Source organism: Chionomys nivalis, chromosome 10 (genome assembly GCF_950005125.1).
Source record: "Chionomys nivalis chromosome 10, mChiNiv1.1, whole genome shotgun sequence".
In the NCBI taxonomy this organism is placed as follows: domain Eukaryota; kingdom Metazoa; phylum Chordata; class Mammalia; order Rodentia; family Cricetidae; genus Chionomys; species Chionomys nivalis.
In genome coordinates this window covers 19,495,974-19,514,569 of record NC_080095.1, presented here as the reverse complement: position 1 = coordinate 19,514,569, position 18,596 = coordinate 19,495,974, and the positions used below count along the sequence as shown (strand labels likewise).

At 44.2% G+C, this 18,596-nt stretch overlaps 1 protein-coding gene across 1 annotated transcript in view; it reads right to left on the bottom strand.

The window, feature by feature from the left end:
- The window catches only part of Setd3 (SET domain containing 3, actin N3(tau)-histidine methyltransferase), a 73,354-nt gene extending 55,078 nt beyond the window's left edge, over positions 1-18,276 (bottom strand). Inside the window, exons 1-3 of the mRNA XM_057782920.1 lie at positions 18,110-18,276; positions 2,433-2,542; positions 671-763 (exon numbers count right to left, since the gene is read on the bottom strand). Of these exons, the coding sequence (XP_057638903.1) occupies positions 671-763; positions 2,433-2,535 (196 nt within the window). The 5' untranslated portion in view covers positions 2,536-2,542; positions 18,110-18,276. The remainder of the gene's footprint in view (positions 1-670; positions 764-2,432; positions 2,543-18,109) is intronic.
- Positions 18,277-18,596: the final 320 nt, after the last annotated feature.

Here is an 18,596-nt window from a genome sequence, read left to right as displayed (position 1 = left end):
GGCAGAGGCAGGCGGATCTCTGCGAGTTCGAGACCAACCTGGTCTACAAGGGCTAGTTCCAGGACAAGCTCCAAAACCACAGAGAAACCCTGTCTCGAAAAACCAAAAAAAAAAAAAAAAAAAAAAAAGAAAGAAAGAAAGAAAGAAAGAAAGAAAGAAAGAAAAGAAAAGGAAAATAAGAAATTTAACTATCTCTTAATCAAGAGGACTGGAGCTGGATGTGGTGGTTCATGCCTACAACCCCAGCGACTAGAAAGGCTGATATAAAAGGACTGCCGTTAGTGCAAGGCTGGCCAGGGCTACATAGCAAGACTCTGTCTCTAAGAAACAAAAGATGGGCTAGAGTCAATCATAAGCACTTGGTAAGATACCAACCAAATCAACACCACTTGACATGTCAAAAGAAAAAGAGTTAATACAAGGCTCATACATATATCATAAAATAAAACTGAATAAAAGTCGTGCCATTTTAGCTCCCAGGCACAAATGCTTCCCCCTATAGCTCAGCACCAGTGCCTTTCACACTCAAGTGGACAATCGTCTCTGGGGGCCTCTCTGGGTGGCTGTCTCATCTTTCTATAGACAGGTACAATGACCTGAGGCTTTACCACTCAGAAGCAACTAACCTATGCCCAGCTTCCCCTCAACAGCATCATTCCAACAATTTTACCTTTTTGCTTCTTTCTTATCTTCTCAACCAGAGACCGGATCTGTGTGTACTCTTCCCATTCTTTTCCTGGGCCTGGTGCAGGACTGCTGCATTCTGTAATGTGAAAGCCACTGAGTAAGACACTCCTCCAATTTAACCAACTAGTCTAGAGATGAAGGAAGGTTTCCATCCTGTTCTTGGATTATGTTCAAGTACAGACCTACTGCAGTCAGAGTAATATACGTGTGACATAGAGAGTGGGTGGGTATACTCTGTATATTTTTCAAAGCATAAAATGGCTAATATCCCCAAGGATGCCCCTCACTTAACTTCAGCCCAGTGGCCTCATATGAGTTTCCACCTCTGTTAATAACACTCCTCAAAATATACGTGTAAACAGGTAAAATCTGAAAGCAAAGCTAAAATGTAAAACCATTACCCCTGATCTCTTCTAGGTGTTCAAGGAGCCTTTCTGCCTGAGTCTCAGAACAATGGCTCTCTAAGGACACCAGCTAAATTGGATATAAGGACAATTAGCTGACAAACATTTCATTTACATCCATGTGTATGTGCTGCATCGAGTACTCTGGAGGAGCTACAAAAGAGCTACGCGGTCATGTAAAAAGATGTTAAGAGCCTTCTGAAGAAGCTGAACTGCAATGCCAACACCAACCAGTCCTGGAACACACTGGCAGCCAGACTCCTGGCAGCATCGCCTTATTAAACATTATACCAACTTAAAGACAGTCTCCTTCCCATGCTCCTGCCAAACCCACTGTCCCCATGTCACTAAGGGAAATAACATGTGGCAAATAATTAACATGATCTGGTTATGTGCTGATGCCTAACTTTTCAGGTTAACCAGTCTGACTTGATTCTTCCCCCACCAAGTGCTAACTGAGGCCCTGAAGGGTAACAGCAAAGCAGGAGTGAGGGCTGAGAGCCACCTGTGTTCTAATGGGAGCGAGGGAGAACAATGATGAGATGCACAGGCAGTGGAGCTCAAAGCATCTGGGAGAGACTTGATAGTGGTCTGGTTGTTTTCTATTTTTGAGGAAATGTTCCATTTTTACTTGAGGTTGAACTGTCACATAACATAAACATAAGGGGCAAAGGTCAACCCAAACAGAGAGGCAAAAGATCATGGTTATGTCTAAGGCATCAGCAGCACAAGTAACTTACAATTCAAGAATTATCAAAGTATTTTAGCATAAAAAAAAAGTGTAGGTACTGACACTTCATCTCAAACTAGAAAGCCTTGGGTTTCATGTGAAAACCAGAAACACGCTTACATAAGCACACTGAAAATAAAGGTGAGCCATTCTAGAAGGTTGGCTCCCTGGGAGGCATGCTGGCCTTGCCTAGGGCTGAGAGACATGATACATCTTCACAAATCAAATCTCATGCGGTCCTTGTCAGGTGGCTGCAGACAGTGATCTGTGTTTGCTGATAGCACTGAGCCTCAGCAGTTTGTACAGGACCACTCTGCTGAAGAGCAATGAGACCTGGTCTTGTCTGTGAGTCCGTGGCTGGGATATAGAAGCTTCACAACCTTCACGACCTAACAGGCAGCCACATCTCAGCCTTTGCAGAGGGGACTGCAGTGAGGGAAGCTCTGCAATGCCCAGGTCCCCGGCAACGAAGAAGGGCAGAGCACAAGATGAAAGAATCTTGTCTCAGGGAGCTCCATAACCCTGCTGCAGGCAGAGGAGTGAAAGGCACTGTCACATGTGGCAAGCACAGCTGGTGAGTGTGGGGATGGGGTGGAGAACAGGACACTTACTCTGCAACAGTTCACTTGTCAGATTCAAGATTTCCTTTGGTGACACGGTGGCTGTAGCCCCAGTACCTGATTTCTGAGTTTTCACTCGACTCTTTTTACCCATTTTCTGACTATAAAAAGAGAGAAAAGACAAAGAAATGAAAGTTATATCATCAAAGAAGAAAATCAAGAAATCAGATGTGGCATGGGGGCATCTTCATCTTTCAATGCTAAGATCTTACCTCAATTACACATGTTGAATTTTCTTAAGGGTAAAAATATATGTAAGTAACCAGAAGCCTCTCAAACAGAAAAGAGAATCACACAAGGCAGTCTCGGGAGTCAAAGTGCACTCCTTATCACTGATGACACCACAGCAGAGGCAGCTTCTACTCTGCAAGTTTTAGCTATCCAGAGCTTCATGCTGTACACTAGAGCATTATTACTGCAGGACACCAAGGGGATAATGTTGATGCAAATACCACACCACCCCACATACAGAGTATGATAGGGTGAGAAATACTAGATCCTTGTTCATTCCCCCTTAAAATAACCCCTTCCCACAGTGACAGTTCAGTCTTCCCAAACACTAAAAATAAACATTTCAGACAACTAGTCTAATATCCACATTTTGTTTCATAGAAAATCCAAGAAGCTTCAGAAAGCAAGTACAGGCACTGAAGATAAGCTTCACAGGCCATGCAGACTTGGCCTTGAATGGGTTTCTGATGTGGGATTCCCCTCTATATGCTGTATGTTTTATTACCATTGGTTAATAAAGAAGCTGCTTCACTGCCTATGGTATGGCAGATTAAAGCCAGGCGGGAAATCCACACAGAGATATACAGAAAGAGTACGCAGAGTTAAAGAGACACCATGTAGCTGCCAAAGCAGAAAGACGCTGGAATGCCAAAACTTATTGGTAGGCCACAGTCTGGTGGTGATACATGGATTAATATAAGTGGATTAATATGTAAGAGCTACCTAGGAATATGCCTGAATCACTGGCCAAATATCATTGCCATTACTATAGTTTCTGTGTGATTATTCAGGTCTGGGCGGCCAGGAAATGAACAAGCAGTCTCCATTTACAGGTTTCCTGTCTGTCTAGCCTTGCACTTTAGCCACATGAACCTTGTGCCAGCAGACATATGAGAAATGACTAGTATATTTCATAGACAAATTACATACTGTGACAAAGGACATGACATTCTGGATAAAGACCTCAAGGAGCTGACATTATGTCTAAAGAAAGCAGGGCTCAGGTCATTCAGAGATGGGGCCAGGTGAAGCAAGACCAAAGAGAGGAGGCCTGGAAAGCTACCCACTGAGAGTGTTGGAACTTCTAAAGGAAGTATGAACCCAATCCTCTGGAAAGAGGCTTATTATAATAGCATGAACCACTCCAGTGATGTGCCCCATTCATGGAGCCCCTGGATGACAACTTACACTATCTCAAGGAAGAGATAAATGCCTACTTTGGTCTATTACAATAAAAAAATGAATGGGTTGGGATAGGAATGGGCATGAGTTCAGTGGTGGAGGATACAACCTGGGTTTAATATGCAACATCAAAAAAGAAATGACTGCCTGATAGGGAGAACGGTGGCAGGACAAGGTTTAGAATGTGATTCCCTACTAACATCACTGTCACCAAAGCCACACAAATAAGACAGGTGCTAAAATAGGAAAAAAGCATTCTTTACAAAGAAGTCCGTCTTCTCTTTCACGTGTAATGTATCAAATTACATGTGACTTATCTTAAATTTTGTAAAAGAGTGTGAAACACTAGGTGCCAGTCACCCTGGGATATAAGGACATCAATACAAACATATAAAATTGGTGTGGGAGAATTGTCTGTATTCTGTCAATCATGTTTTAAAGAAACATTGATTGGCCAGGCAGGAAGTATAGGCAGAAAAACCAGACAGGAAAAAGAAATGATGTAATGAGAACAGGAGAATTCTGGGAAGGAGGAAGTTGATTCCTCCCACTCCTGCCCAGATCACCGAAGCAGCAGGATGTGATCAGCCCCACTGAAAAAAGGTACAGAGCCACAGGGCTAACATAGATCAGAAAAATGGGTTAATCAAGATGTGAGAGTTAGCCAGTGAGAGACTAGAGCTAATGGGACAATCAACTTATAATTTATGGAGACCTATGTGTGATTTTCTTTGGGGCTAAACAGTTGTGGGGTACAGGGCAGGACAAAAACCCCAACAACAAGCCAGTCCCGCTCATGTTACAAAAAAAGCATTCTTTACAAAGAAGTCCATCTTCTCTTTCACATGTAATGTATCAAATTACATTTGACTTATCTTAAATCTTGTAAAAGAGTGTGAAACACTAGGTGCCAGTCACCCTGGGATATAAGGACACCAATACAAACATGTAAAATAGTTAGGAAACTAAAAGTAAGTAGTTACTTTAACATCAAAAGCTAGATGGGGTGCAGGAAGAGGAACAGCTTAAGCACCTCTTCCTATGAGTGACAGATGAAGGCAGGTGCTCCCCCTCCATTATCACTGACATCCAACTAAGAAAAAGGACATAGGTTGAACAGAGCATCAAGCCTTTCTCTGAGAATCAAGCCCACCCAGGTCCATGGAAGTACCTCTGTAGAGAGCCATAGAACTCAGCCTGCAAGAAATGAAAGTCAGTGAAGTGCCTGTAATAATAATGTTTTAATCACACTTCCAAATATAGCAGGCCTGCTGGCTGGCAAGAAGAATTGCAGAAGCAAGCTTTTGGTGACATGCAACTGGGTTCTACCTCCAGTCCTTTTGTCAAGACTTGCTATCCTGTGACTCTCTAAATGACTCAAGATCAGCACCACTGAGGAAGAGCTATTAGACCCTTCACCTGCTCTTAACAGGAAAAGCCTACAAAGGCATGTTGCTCCTCCCCAAGTAGTGTGGTGATGTCAGGACTATGAGGCCTTACTTACTAGGTCCTCTATCCCTAAACTCTCCAGTTGTTCCTGGTGTTAGCCTACCTCCAAAGGATTCTTCAAGCAGCCACAGCAACCTCCCTATATTCAGTCTGCCCTCTAACAGGCACCAGATTAAGATCAGCTCCTTGGGTGCTCACATCCTTTCTCTGTCCAAGATCAACTATCAGGTAAGAGGCTTAGGTTAGAATCTGAACTGAGCACCACTCCCACACTGCCTCCATTTATATACAGACAGGAAGCACATGGTATTTCAGGGTCAAAGAGCTTGAAGTCTTTTCCAGACTAACAGGGTTAAATACTGAATGCATCAGACCACATCCCCTGCCAGTGACCACATGGCTCACACTTGAGAGTCTGCAGCAACCTGATTCTACAAATCTCCTGCTTAGGCTCTGACAACATTATGTCTCTCTCCCTGACCAAGTTCCTCTTTTGCTACTGTCTTAGTTAGGGTTTCTAATGCTGCAAAGAAATATCATAACAAAAAGCAAGTTGGGGAGGAAAGCGTTTATACAGCTTGCACTTCCATGTTGCTGTTCATCACCAAAGGAAGTCAGGACAGGAACTCAATCAGGGTAGGAACGTGGAGGCAGGAACTGATGTAAAGGTCATGGAAGGGAGCCGTTCAGTGGCTTCCTTCACATGGCTTGCTCAGACTGCTTTCTTATAGAACCCTGGACTATACTATAGCCCAGTGATGGAGGAAGGTCATTGGTTAATTAATAAAGAAATTGCTTGGCCCTGATAGGTTAGAACATAGGTGGGTGGAGTAAACAGAACAGAATGCTGGGAGGAAGAGGAAGTGAGGTAAGACGCCTCAGACAGATGCCAGGTCGCTGCTCTCCAGGGCTGATGCAATGAAGCAAGCCGCCAGGTCAGACATGGGCTGGGCCTTTACACATCAATCACTAATTGAGAAAATGCCTTTACAGCTGAATTTCATAGTGGTATTTCCTCAATGGAGGTTCCTTCCTCTCTGATGACTCCAGCTTGTGTCAAATTGACACAGGAAACTAGCCAGTACAGCTACAAAACCAACCTTTCTGCTATTACCCCATTCCAGTCCTAGTGTGGATGACCTGTACCCCTGAGTACATCCCTTCACCTGCTCCCTTCCAGTCCTCACCCAACAACACCTCAGTCACTTGTTCATTAGCTGCCTTTTTCAAACTCTATCCAGGCATCCCTGAAAGCCTTTCCAGTGTTCCAGTCACAGTTTTCTGTCCTTCACAGTTCTGCCATTTCCTGAATGTCCCTCAATTACTGTGGTACAAGACTAATGCAAACCCCATTCCTTTCTGTCTCGCCCCAGACACGAGGCTTCTTGAGGAAACACTATCTTATATTCCTAACCCCAAGCCCACAGCTCAGACCTCAACACATAGCAGTTGTTCCATAGAGGACACTACACTGAGCTCTCAGGGAAAATCCTCCCTACAGTTCTAATGGGGCAAAACCTGTGTTCCTAAAGCTGCTGGCCAAGTGTCTATTCCCTGGTGATATACAGAAAATGTCAAAGCCTGTTCCATGTGAGAGACCGTGTCATAGAAATGTGAAAGCACCATAGAGTTCTTTGGCAGTAACTGCTGTACAGCTAAGTACAACAATACAAACAGTTATGTTCAAAAATGACTAGCTTTTAGAAACAATAATAGGTACAGATGTATAGAAGACAAAACTTGGAAACCCCACCAGTAATTTAGCCACTGGAAGAGCCTGTGTGTACGTGCGTGCCTATGTCATCTTCAATGTCCCATGGCTGTTCAGTCTTCCAAGCCTCCCACAGGCCAGGTTCAAGCAACCCTTCTCTCTCTGACTCCAGTCACCTCCACCATTATTCACAGCTGATAAAACTGAAGCGCAGTGCACAGCTTCACTGGCTTATCCATATGCCACACAGTCATCACCTCCAGTAAAGTCACAAGAACATCCAATGTACCCCAACCACCCACCAGGCATTTTCAGTCTACAGATATCTTGAGAATCAAACACGTTTTACTTCTTTTTGTTTTTGTTTTGTTTTTAGAGACAGGGTTTCTCTGTGTAGCTTTGGCGACTGTCCTGGAACTAGCTCTTGTAGACCAGGCTGGCTGCGAACTTACAAAGATCTGCCTGCCTCTGCCCCCCAGTGCTGGGATTAAAGGCATACGCCACCATCGCCCAGCTGACTATCTTGACTTCTATTACTCTTGATCAGTTTCTTCTTCTTTGAACTTCAGATACACAGACTTATATTCCATATGGGCTTCTTTTGCTCAACTTAATGTCTATCCACAGCTCAAAGTTAACATCTGACCTCCCCAGTAAGGTCTTGGAAGAATGAACTGCCTCACCCCACTCTACCTGCTTGGCTTCATTCTATCCTTTACACTACTTAGCTCCAGGGGTTTGTTTGTGTTCTGGAACACATTAATGCCTTATCTAGGCCTCTGTCTTCTGGTATAGTTTCCCATATACTTTGAGACCCTGAAAAATTGTCCTCACTGACGTTAGAAGAATTCTAAGCACTTCCTTGCAGCTGTCACTCCTTTGAAAGTCAGTGAGGAAGGATAAAGGCAAGGTCATTAACAGATGATAAAGGCTTCATTTGTCTTGGGATCTGGTCTCTTGTAAGTCTCTTTGGACTACAGTCCTATAGACTCTAAGAGAGAGGAAGCAGTCAGCCCTAGTACACACACAATATCCACTTACAGAAGGGAAGGAGAGTAACTGTTGGGGTAGCCACAGAGCACACCTCCCTAGGGCACAGAATTCTAAGCTGGCCCATCTCATAATCTGTTCCACCCGAAAGATAGTTTCCGGGGCTCTCAGCGTTCTCAGCCTGCACACCAAATCCACTGCTGAGACCATGGCTCTTAGGATCCATCACCTCTTGACACATCTTCAACACAAGAGTAGTTTGTACTTCATACCCAATCATACAAGCAGTCAGAATGAAACAAAGACTGCATGTTTAATGAGCTCCACTGAAGAATGAGGACAACTCTCATGTAAAAATATGCATTTACACAGGGTGGAGGAGAGCTTAACCATGGTACAAGAGTCAGATTTAAAAGTTTCTTCAGAAAATCATTACTTCATATACAAAAAAGACTTTAGGACATTAAATAACAGAACAGCTAGAAATACATTCACATTTTCTGTATGTGTGTTTAGTCTCTTTGAAGGCAGAAAAAGCAGGAAATTAGGAAATTGCTTCTGATAGCAAAGGAAGAGCTGTGGCCAAACACAGCTGGAAACTCAGTGGGCACTTGCTACAAACACCACATGCATCTGTCCATGTGGCCAGTACAGCCCAATAAAGCCAGTGCTGAAGAGTCCAGTTGCAAGGAAGCTTAGGAAGGGCTGTGACTTGGCCAAGAGACCAGAGCCACCAAGCAGCAGACTCAAGCTTGAAGCCATCGACCAGTTGCAGCGTCCAGGTTGACTCCATAAACATAAGGGCACTTGAGTAAACAAGCTCTCCTGTCTCCCTGTTTAGGCGACACTGACCAATGTAAAGGACAACAAAACTAAGAAAAGCCAGGCCTGTAGGTCTCCGAGTTGAGGCCAGAAACTAAGCCGCATCCAAAGCAAAGCTGCATGGATAATTCCCCAAATGTCCAAGTAACTAATGACCGAAGGGCAAGAAGGGAAGTGTACAGCTTAAGAAGGGTGACTAAATCAGTTGGAAATGTGGTTTCCTAAATCCAATCCTCTCTTGCCAGTTTTCACTAACACAAATGATCTATGCTGTGTGACTTCCCTAACCCCGTGGATTTGAAATGACTACCCACCCTTTATGCTTATGATTCAAAACTTTTCTACACATAATGTATAATTTTCTTTGTGATTCGGTTAACCTGGGTGCCAATTTCAAGCTTTTAACAGAGATGTCAAAGAGGTACCATGCATATCTTTAACACTCTGAGTATGGGGAAGGGGGTACCACTCAGTCACCTATAAAAACCAAATATTTATTGCCAATATTCACTCTACATGTTCATGGAAACACATGCTAAATTAAACATCTATGCTCTCATGCTTTCTCTATTCCTCTCCCCCTCATGCTCATTAGAAATGTTAGTTGTATGGCACACAGCTAAGTGAAAGGTACTCAGCCCTGAAGTTTAGACTGAAATTGGGTATGTACCATCTCAGGGAGAAGCAGAAGTGAGACCAAACAGCAACCACAACAGTAAGTAATACTTCAGATGAAGGAAGGAAGGAAGGAAGGAAGGAAGGAAGGAAGGAAGGAAGGAAGGAAGGAAGGAAGGAAGGAAGGAAGGAAGGAAGAAAAAGCTGCTAAGCAAACTGGCAGAACTTCACTCTCCAGAGGCACCTGCAGAAGCAGAGCTTAGCAAGTGCTCCCCAGCCGTCTCCACTTACCACCCAGAAGTTTAAAAGGTACAAGATCCTCAAGCCTGGCCCCTAAAAGCAGTACAAACTACTTGCAAGCCCATCAGCAATCTCCCTACCTTACAGACAGAAACAAACGTCTTAACTGTTAAATGGCTGACTGGCAAGCAGGGGAGACTATAACAAGTTCAGACCATTTTCACCACTGAATTATGTACCATTCTAGTCTGTACAGGGAAATAAATAGACCACATTTTGGGGACCATGGCTAAAAAGGAGGAGGTAATAGGGTGGGGGGCTAAACAATTAGCTCATTTTTACACAGTACAGCTCATATATAGTGATGGAAGGCATTCAGTTGCAGAAACTTTCCATTCATAATGGAAATGGAAAGGATATAAATTTGTACTTTATTAAGTTCTTCCTGAAAATGATGCTTTGAAGTAAATACAACTAGAATAAACATTTTTGATGGTACTTATTTGGCAATTTTCCCAGGAACCTAGCTCAGCATCATCTGCTTTTCAATTTAGTTTGCACTGACCCAACTTCACAGCTGGACCTTCTAAAGGAGGGAGGTTCTGGTCATGTGCTTCCTCCTGCTCCAAGCTCCCAGCTGTAAAATGCACCTGAGCGGGTGAAGCCTGCTCAATGACTAGGAAGAAGAGCAAGCATGCCTTTCCCCATCTTCTCCAACATTGTGTAAGTCATGCGAACCAAACATCACAATGCAAGTATACAGACTGCAGGATGGGTTGGGAAACAGGCTGGAAAACATGCTCTGACCTGAACACAGCACTGACAAGGTGCATATGGCCTTGGCTTCATCACTGCCAGGTGAAGTGGAACTCACAGTTATCAGAAGCACAGTGGCTTGGCCCAGCATGCCATGCCACTATAACTTCCACCAGTGTGGTACAGTTCTGTACCCACCAACTGGCACAGAACTCTTGAATCAATGGAGGTGCTGTGTGCCATAGACTCAAAGGAATCAAGAAGCCAAGGCAAGCATTTGAGAGAACTGATTTTGACCCAGTAGCTACTTAAGTACCAATACAAACATAGATTTAAATTTTAATCTCTACAGAATAATTTGGACTATCATAGGTATGCACGTGAACTTGGAAACTCAAAAAAGTTGCTTTCCAAAAAAAATTCAGTATTTCTCATAAATCTAAAGTAATTCTAAATATTTTTAAACCATTCTGGTTGTTTTTCAAACAGTTTTAAGCTGTTATTAAATTTAAGCACACTGAAATTAACACCTGGCTTCTAGTCACTGAGTGGTTGGACCCTGAACTCAAGACTCATTGGCACCATCAGTGATTAGTGATCCCTAAAGCAAGTATCAGAGGCGTGTCAGAACGGTCATCAGGAGGGGACAAACCAGACTGCCTGTCCTTGTCTAACTACTTTAATTTCAATGAGGAGCATGCTGAGAAACTGAGGCACCTGAAAAAGCAGCAAGGTATCCACAACTTCCTGACAACTGAAAGGAGGCTGATTACAATGGACTGTGTGTTATACTTGGGGAAAAGACTGAGTCTGTCTCTGTCAAAATTATATCAACTGGTCACTGACAAAATGACCCTCACTGCTAAGACTTCACTGAAATCCATTATCTGAGCGAGCAGGTGACATCTGAAAAATCAGGTGACTGGGTGATCAATTTGTGCAAAGTGGAAGCCCCTGAATCCAGTCTGGCAGCATATCTCTTTGATAACTGTTCATGTCCTCAGAAGCAGCAATCAAAGCCAAGCTTTGAGCTGACTTCCACTCTGCTTCCCTGCCACAGGAACAGTACCTGTGTGCTGAGATTAGCTTTACCTTTTCTATAAACTGCATCAAACACCTACGTTCTGTTATCTATATCATCCCTTCAAATAAAGAAATCTAGTCAATACCCATGAGGCCCGTATGTAAAACAATTATCTAAAAATAATAATAATAAAGTAAGGAGTCAGGCATTGTGAACAATCACTTCTATTATCTCTCTCTAAAACAAAGATAGCAGTGTTGAATGGTGACAGGACAGCTGTAACCTAAATCACCTTCAAGCCACTTACACTCTAAACATGGGATTCTGGATTCTAAAATTATAGAGCATCAGGACTGGGAGGTACCATTGAGATGATTATGTAAACCCTCAGGCACAACACTGTGTCACCACTGAGTATCAATGCATCACTAGCCACCATCTGATTCTAGTCTGAAAACACGTGGAACAGACAGGTGAGTTGTGCTTGGCTGACAAATGCACACCCTGAAGTTAATTCTGGAGATCTGACTGAAAGCATCCCACTCAGTCCTGGGGTCTTCTGCTCAGTGACAGGTCACCACCAGTCCTGCCTGCTCACTTCTGAAGCAGTCGCCTACTTATGAGTAACCTGTCCAAATTCTGTGAAGATGGTTTCCATGTCCTCCTTAAACTCTTTTCCAGGTTTATAGCATGCCCCTCCCACACTTTCCAGAAGTGAACAACTTTGTACACTGCTTCCAGAGAGTAAGGCAGCAAAATCCTTCTGATACACTCTGAGGGAGTCACACTTCAATGGGACTCCTGTCTTCCTGGACTCAACTCAAGATCCTATTAGTTTTGTAAGGTTGTTCCAGGTTGTTTTTAAGCCAAGAGAATTCATTCCCTTGTCCCATGTACAATTCTTATGTCTCATCTGAAAGGCAAAGATAAATGGGATACAGCCCTATAGCCTTTAAGATGAGAGATCAAATAAAGCTATTCATTATGTAAACTCGTCTACAAGATAGATGTGCTACACACACTAAACAATGAGTGTTCAAGTGAAAACAATAATTCTACTGTTACGCTGTTCAGGGTAACATTTCAGGCTGCTGAAACCATACCATTCCTGCTATGTATTGTGGCAGTTTCCATCATGACTGTCCTCATCCTAAGTGCATGGTGTGAGCATACACTGTCATGGTCTCAGGAGAGCATCTTCCACATACGACAAATGTCATATGCCTCTGTAAAGCAGAGGAGAAAGCTACTGCTGCTTAGAAAAGTTAGTTTATACAAGATGTTAAGTTCAGCTGGTGCCAGAGCCTCGTGAGTACATCTCAACCACGGAGTTATTGATAGCCAATCATATATTGAGGATTTGGCTCAAAACCAGTCATGGTTCACTGCTATCTCTGATGTTCAAAATGAAAACATATTCTTGCAGTAGCAAAATATACGGTCATATGGGTTTTCTCTCAGGCTTTTTTCAAGCATAAGGCTATTTTGCTTGCTTTGTCCAAGTATGCAGGATATGAACAAAACCTGTAAAGGTGCTTCCCCCCATAACCCCTACCTCCACTAGACAAATTTTATCTACATCTCTGCATTTCACAGTCTTGTTAGAGGTCAAAAAACTGCAGAAGTCAATTAGATGACGTGACAATGCTAATTAACAAAGAACTTCTTTAGTCACTAGCAAATACTTCACAGTAAAAGCAACTTTAATGAGGACTTTTTAATGCCCAATTTTTACTTTTTCTTAGTTTTACTTAATAAAGAACTGCTAACATTAAAGTCAGGCCTATTTTCTAAAATTCAAACTGTTAAAGTCTCTTAGTTGTATAGACTTGTAATATGACAACATGTCTTAATGAATTCTAATTTTAAAAAATGGAAGGTGAAATTGGAAGACTGAGGCGAGAAGACTGGAAGTTTGAAGGAGAGTATATGGTGTGGTGGAGAGATCTATGTATGCTGGCATATATCTGTCATCCAGCTCCTTGGAAAACTGAAGCAAAAGGATCAAAATTTAAGAACAGCCAGGCAGTGGTGGCACGCACCTTTAATCCCAGGACTTGAGAAGCAGGGGCAGGCAGATCTCTAGTTTAAAGCCTACCTGATCTACAGAGAAATCAAAGACAGCCCAGGCTGTTTTGAAAAACAAACAAAAAGTCCGAGGACAACACTAGTCAACCTACGAAAACCTTACCTCAAAATTTAAAATTTTTTATTAAGGCCTAGAGATGTATACCATTTGCCTGGGAGGCACTGGGCTCAACCCAAGTATTTGAAAGAGGAAGTGAAACTCAGACTCACAGACAGTGATAAGCCTAGAACACAAGTATTACTTCATATTAGGTATGTGATATTTTTACTTGTCAATAAAAAAGAAAGTAGGAAAACATTATTGTAGACACCCATCACTTGTATTCTCTAGACAACCATTAGGCCTCCTTAAAGACTGTTAAAACATTTCTCCTCGCTCTGTTCATCTGCCCTCTTCTCCCCCCACCCCAGGTGAGACTTGCCTCATTAAACATTAAACACTCACTTTGGCCTGGTAATCAGAAATCACTCAGTTTCTTTTCAAAGGCCTAACTTCAGCAAAAATTTTGTCTCCACTGACAGGAGACTACTGGGAAAGTATTTTAAACGAGAAAAGAAAGAATTTCTAAGCCGTTACATTGAACTTTATGTATAACTATTATATTCCACTTTTTTCATTTGAAACTTGTTGAAAACTATGTTTGTGCCCCTAATCTTATGATGTGTTTATTTCGAAAACCTAGAGGAGACTCCCAAGTGGAAATGAGGTCTACAAGGTTCATCCCTGGCTTAAGTTACCAGACAAACTTCACACACACACCACACACACATTTAAAAGAAAAAGAAAAGACTTTTATTATTGCATAGTCTTCTAATTGAAGATTCTTTTTCATAAAGCTATTAATATACTTTTTTTTTTTTTTTTTTTTTTTTGGTTTTTCGAGACAGGGTTTCTCTGTGGTTTTTGGAGCCTGTCCTGGAACTAGCTCTTGTAGACCAGGCTGGTCTCGAACTCACAGAGATCCGCCTGCCTCTGCCTCCCAAGTGCTGGAATTAAAGGCGTGCGCCACCACCGCCGGGCTACTTAATGTTTTTTTAAAGTCTCAACTTCTTTCTAAAAGATAAACATATTAAATGTATCAACGGGGGCCGGAAAGATGGCTACTTATTTAAGAGCACTTTATGCTCTTTCAGAGGAACTACATTTGGTCCCTGACATACACATCTAGCAGCTCAAAGCCTTGTGGTAAATCTAATTCTAGGTAATCCTTTTCTGACCTCCATGGCGCAGGCATGATATACATACATAACACATTCTGGCACGTGCCCACATGCACACACAAAACGTAAGGTTTTTTTTGTTGTTTTGGTTTTGTTTTTTTAGACAGGGTTTCTCTGTAACAGTCCTAGCTGTACTGGAACTCGCTCTGTAGGCCACGCTGGCCTCAAACTCAACAGATATCCACCTGCCTCTGCCTCCCAAGTGCTGGCTCCCATGGCAAGCTTAAAAATAAATTTTAATAATCAAAAAGTTGTTAGAAGGGTTTAAACAGGAGAGAAATTACTGCAGAATTAATGACATTTTCATTCAAAATAATTAACAACTCCAATTTTAGAACAAAAAATGAAACTAATGCACAGAAATAAATTTTGCCAAATAAGACAAAAAAAAGTGCAAACTAGAAAACCTGAAAAGCAAGAGACCTTTACTATAATTAATAATCTCAAGAGGCTAAATACAAACCAGTATGAACTGGTTTCACTGTAGAAGGAAAAGACACACAGCAATTCCAAACATCCTTCACTAACAGAGAGTCCAAATAGAATAGTGAAAATTGTAAGCTAATAGAGAAAGCAAATAACTGACTAGAGCAACTCTATAGAACATGAGAATAATACAGTCACTGTTACACTGGAGTAATCTAATTGTAATAAATGACTACTCTGCTTCTTTAGAGCAACACAGCTTGCCTCCATTCCCAGGACTTTGGTCCAAGAGGAAGAAACACACTAAAAAACTGTTCCCGGAGAATCATCATGCTCTGTAGCCAAGAGCAGGCAACCACTTTCTAAAGAAGAGCCTTCCATCAAACTACATAACAAAGACACAGTTACATTTCTAGCAACCACTTCCATGAGTCAAAGTGAGCCAGACTTTGTAAGACGTTCAGAAACCTGAAAAGCCTCATACAGCTTGCAGAAGCCATAGGACGTTTCACTCACATTTTTACCAAAATTCCATACATCATTTAGCTACTCTCCCTTAGCTCATGTTCCATTGCAAATTCAACTAAAGATGGTAATATGCAAAGGGAGGGAAGATGACCCTTGCTGAACATGTACAAATCTTTTTTGGTGACTACTCACTGAAGGATACAGTGTAGCAGCTACTTGGCATTCAAGGGACATTGTAATTGTCATTGGAAGTAATGCACAAGCAACTCAAACTAAGAGGAAACACTAACCCATTGTATATAAGGTGTTGGAGCAGTTGGGATGGAGGCAAACCTCTGGGGACACTGGGAATCCTATTAGGTTTTCCTACAAGCAAACCTCCCGTTTCTGTTGCTATTTTGCTAAGCACTGTCATCTTTGCCATTCTCTTTTGAGTGTGATCAAGATTTCAGGAGGGTGCTGACTGCTCATCACAGAGCTAAACACTAAAACAGTTTTGTAGTGGTTGGCCTGCAGAACCTTCTCATTGTCTCATTACCAGGTGGCTCCTAAAGAAATTGTTTAATCATCTTTAAATTTGGTCTAAATATGTATTACATAGAAAAGATAGTCAATAACATTTTTTTAAATGTGTGTAGTACTGAAGATGAAAGCCAAGTCTTCTCACACAGTAAGCACTCTACGACTGAGCTATATCCCCAGCCAAACAAGGTCTCACTGAGTCCAGACTGGCTTTGAACCTAAGATCCTCCTTCCTCAGGCCCCTGCGTAGCTGGGGCTATTGTTAGCTATGCCACAAGGCCCAGCTAACAGCATTTCTTTCTTAGTGAGACTCTCACTGGACACTTACATACAGAAAAGGAACACACACTCACTGCTGGCGCCCACATCAGCACAAACTTCTAAATCTCCAAGTCCAGAATCACTCTACTGAGGTGTTCATACAGTGATTGGGGTGGGGGGCAGCAATCACTTCCAACTGGACTAGAGTTCCAGATCCAAATAATAGGAAGATCTCAAGCAAGAGAAAGGAGTACAAAGAGAAGAGATAAAGGATAAGGACCAAGGTTACTTGGAGTCCCAGAAAGGCTTTTCTGTAGCTTTCTCAGAATTTGGCTTTGCAAACTGTTTCTGGCTTACGACAAAGAAAAACTCATTCACAAATGACTGGAATTTCACCAAAATATCAATCACAGCGCCCCAGAATCCAATCTAAAATGTGGGCCTCTACAGGTGGTAGCCCAGATACACACTGTGGTAATGCCTCCAGTGAGTCTGGACAGGCTAACTCAGAGAGGAAATGTCCGTTTATACTGCTGTATTCTTAAGGTTCACGCACTTAGAACTGACTGTCACTGTTGAAAGCTCATCTCTAAAATATCCTCAACATTACTATTGAAAGGAAAAATGGAGACGGTATCATTTTACATATGGAAATCCACACTTTGCAGTGTCCAATTCTGGGTTTTGTTTTTTGAGTTTTCCAAAGGATCTCCCTATGTAGCTCTGGTAGGCCTGGAACTCATGTTCCCCTGTCTCAGCCTCCCTGGCTGCAGTTCATCTACAACGGATCCAACACTCAAGAGTCAACTAACTCTTCTGAGGGTCTGCAAGGTAAAATTACTGTCAACATCCTGTTCGAGTGGTTTTGCTTTTGGAAACACCACCATGCTCGTTTAGAAATGGAATACAGCATGCCCCAAGTCATTCTGAAACGCTCCAACATCCTCTCCCGACTCGATGGGCTGGCGGGGGGAGCGGATGAGCCCCCCGCCCCCGCAGCCAGTGGCGCACGTCACTAATCAGCTCCTTCTCCAAGAGTGGCAACCAGGGAGAAGAGGCAGAGTCGCATCCCCAGGCTGGAGCCGCAAGAAGGAAGAGTTGGAAACCGGAATGGCAAACTCCGAGAGCACCGAATGCTTCTCCCTCGCAGCGCGCTCGTCGCGTGTGGACCTCGGCCAGGGGCGCGTGGGAAGAAACATGACCTATTTTCTACGCCTGCCTTTGCAAGCGGGCAGTGGAGGACAAGGCGCGGGGGCCGGGCTCCCGGTGGGCAACAGAGGGCTGCAGGGAGAGGCGCCTCGGCCCCACGCCGCGTGTGCCCGTCGCCACCGGAGGAAGGAAAACCAAGGCTGCAACCGCCGCACGCAGTCCCAGCGTCCCGCGCGCGTTCCGGGCCCCGGCCGCACCCGAGGGCGGCGCCCAGGCCGCGCCCTGCACCTGCCGCCTGCCTACGTCCCAGCAGCGGAGGGGAGCGGCGGGCGCGCACGAATCCCCTCAGGGAACAGGCCTATCTGGCCTCGGCGACCGCAGCCGCCTGGGCCCAGAGAGCTCGGCCGCAGCGGTCCGCCGGACCTCGGCGCCCGCCCGCCCGGCTACGGAAGCGGCAGAACCCTGTCCCCTCAGCTCGCGGGCCGCACGCGGGAGTCTGTCGCCCGCACTCACCTGCCCGCTTCGCCTGTGCGCAGCGGCGGCGCCACACTCCGGCCGGGACCCCACCGTCCGCCTCAACCAACCCCCCAGGCGGCGGCGGCGGTGGTGGCGGCGGCGGTGGCCGGACGGGAGGGGCGGGACGGCGGCCAGAGACAGCCCCGCAGCCCAGGCCCTACCCGGCTCCGCCCCGCCCCTCAGTCCCGCCCACAGGCCGCCGCCGCCGCTCCTCATTGGCCTGCACCACACACGCCTCGGCGCAGCCCCGCCCTCCCGCCTAGCCGCCCTGCTGCCTGTGTACTGCTCAGCCATTGGGCAGCAGTGACGGGGGCGGAGCCAGATTCAAGAACGCAATTGGTTAGATTTCGGCCATGATGGCGCTGTGATTGAGCGACCGGCGTCCAGGCTCCGCCTTCAGGCCCAAGTTCCGTTAACAGGTTCGGTTGCTCCCGAATTCCCTCTCTCCATGAGGGCGGGGCAGAGGGTAGGGCCGATTCGAGTG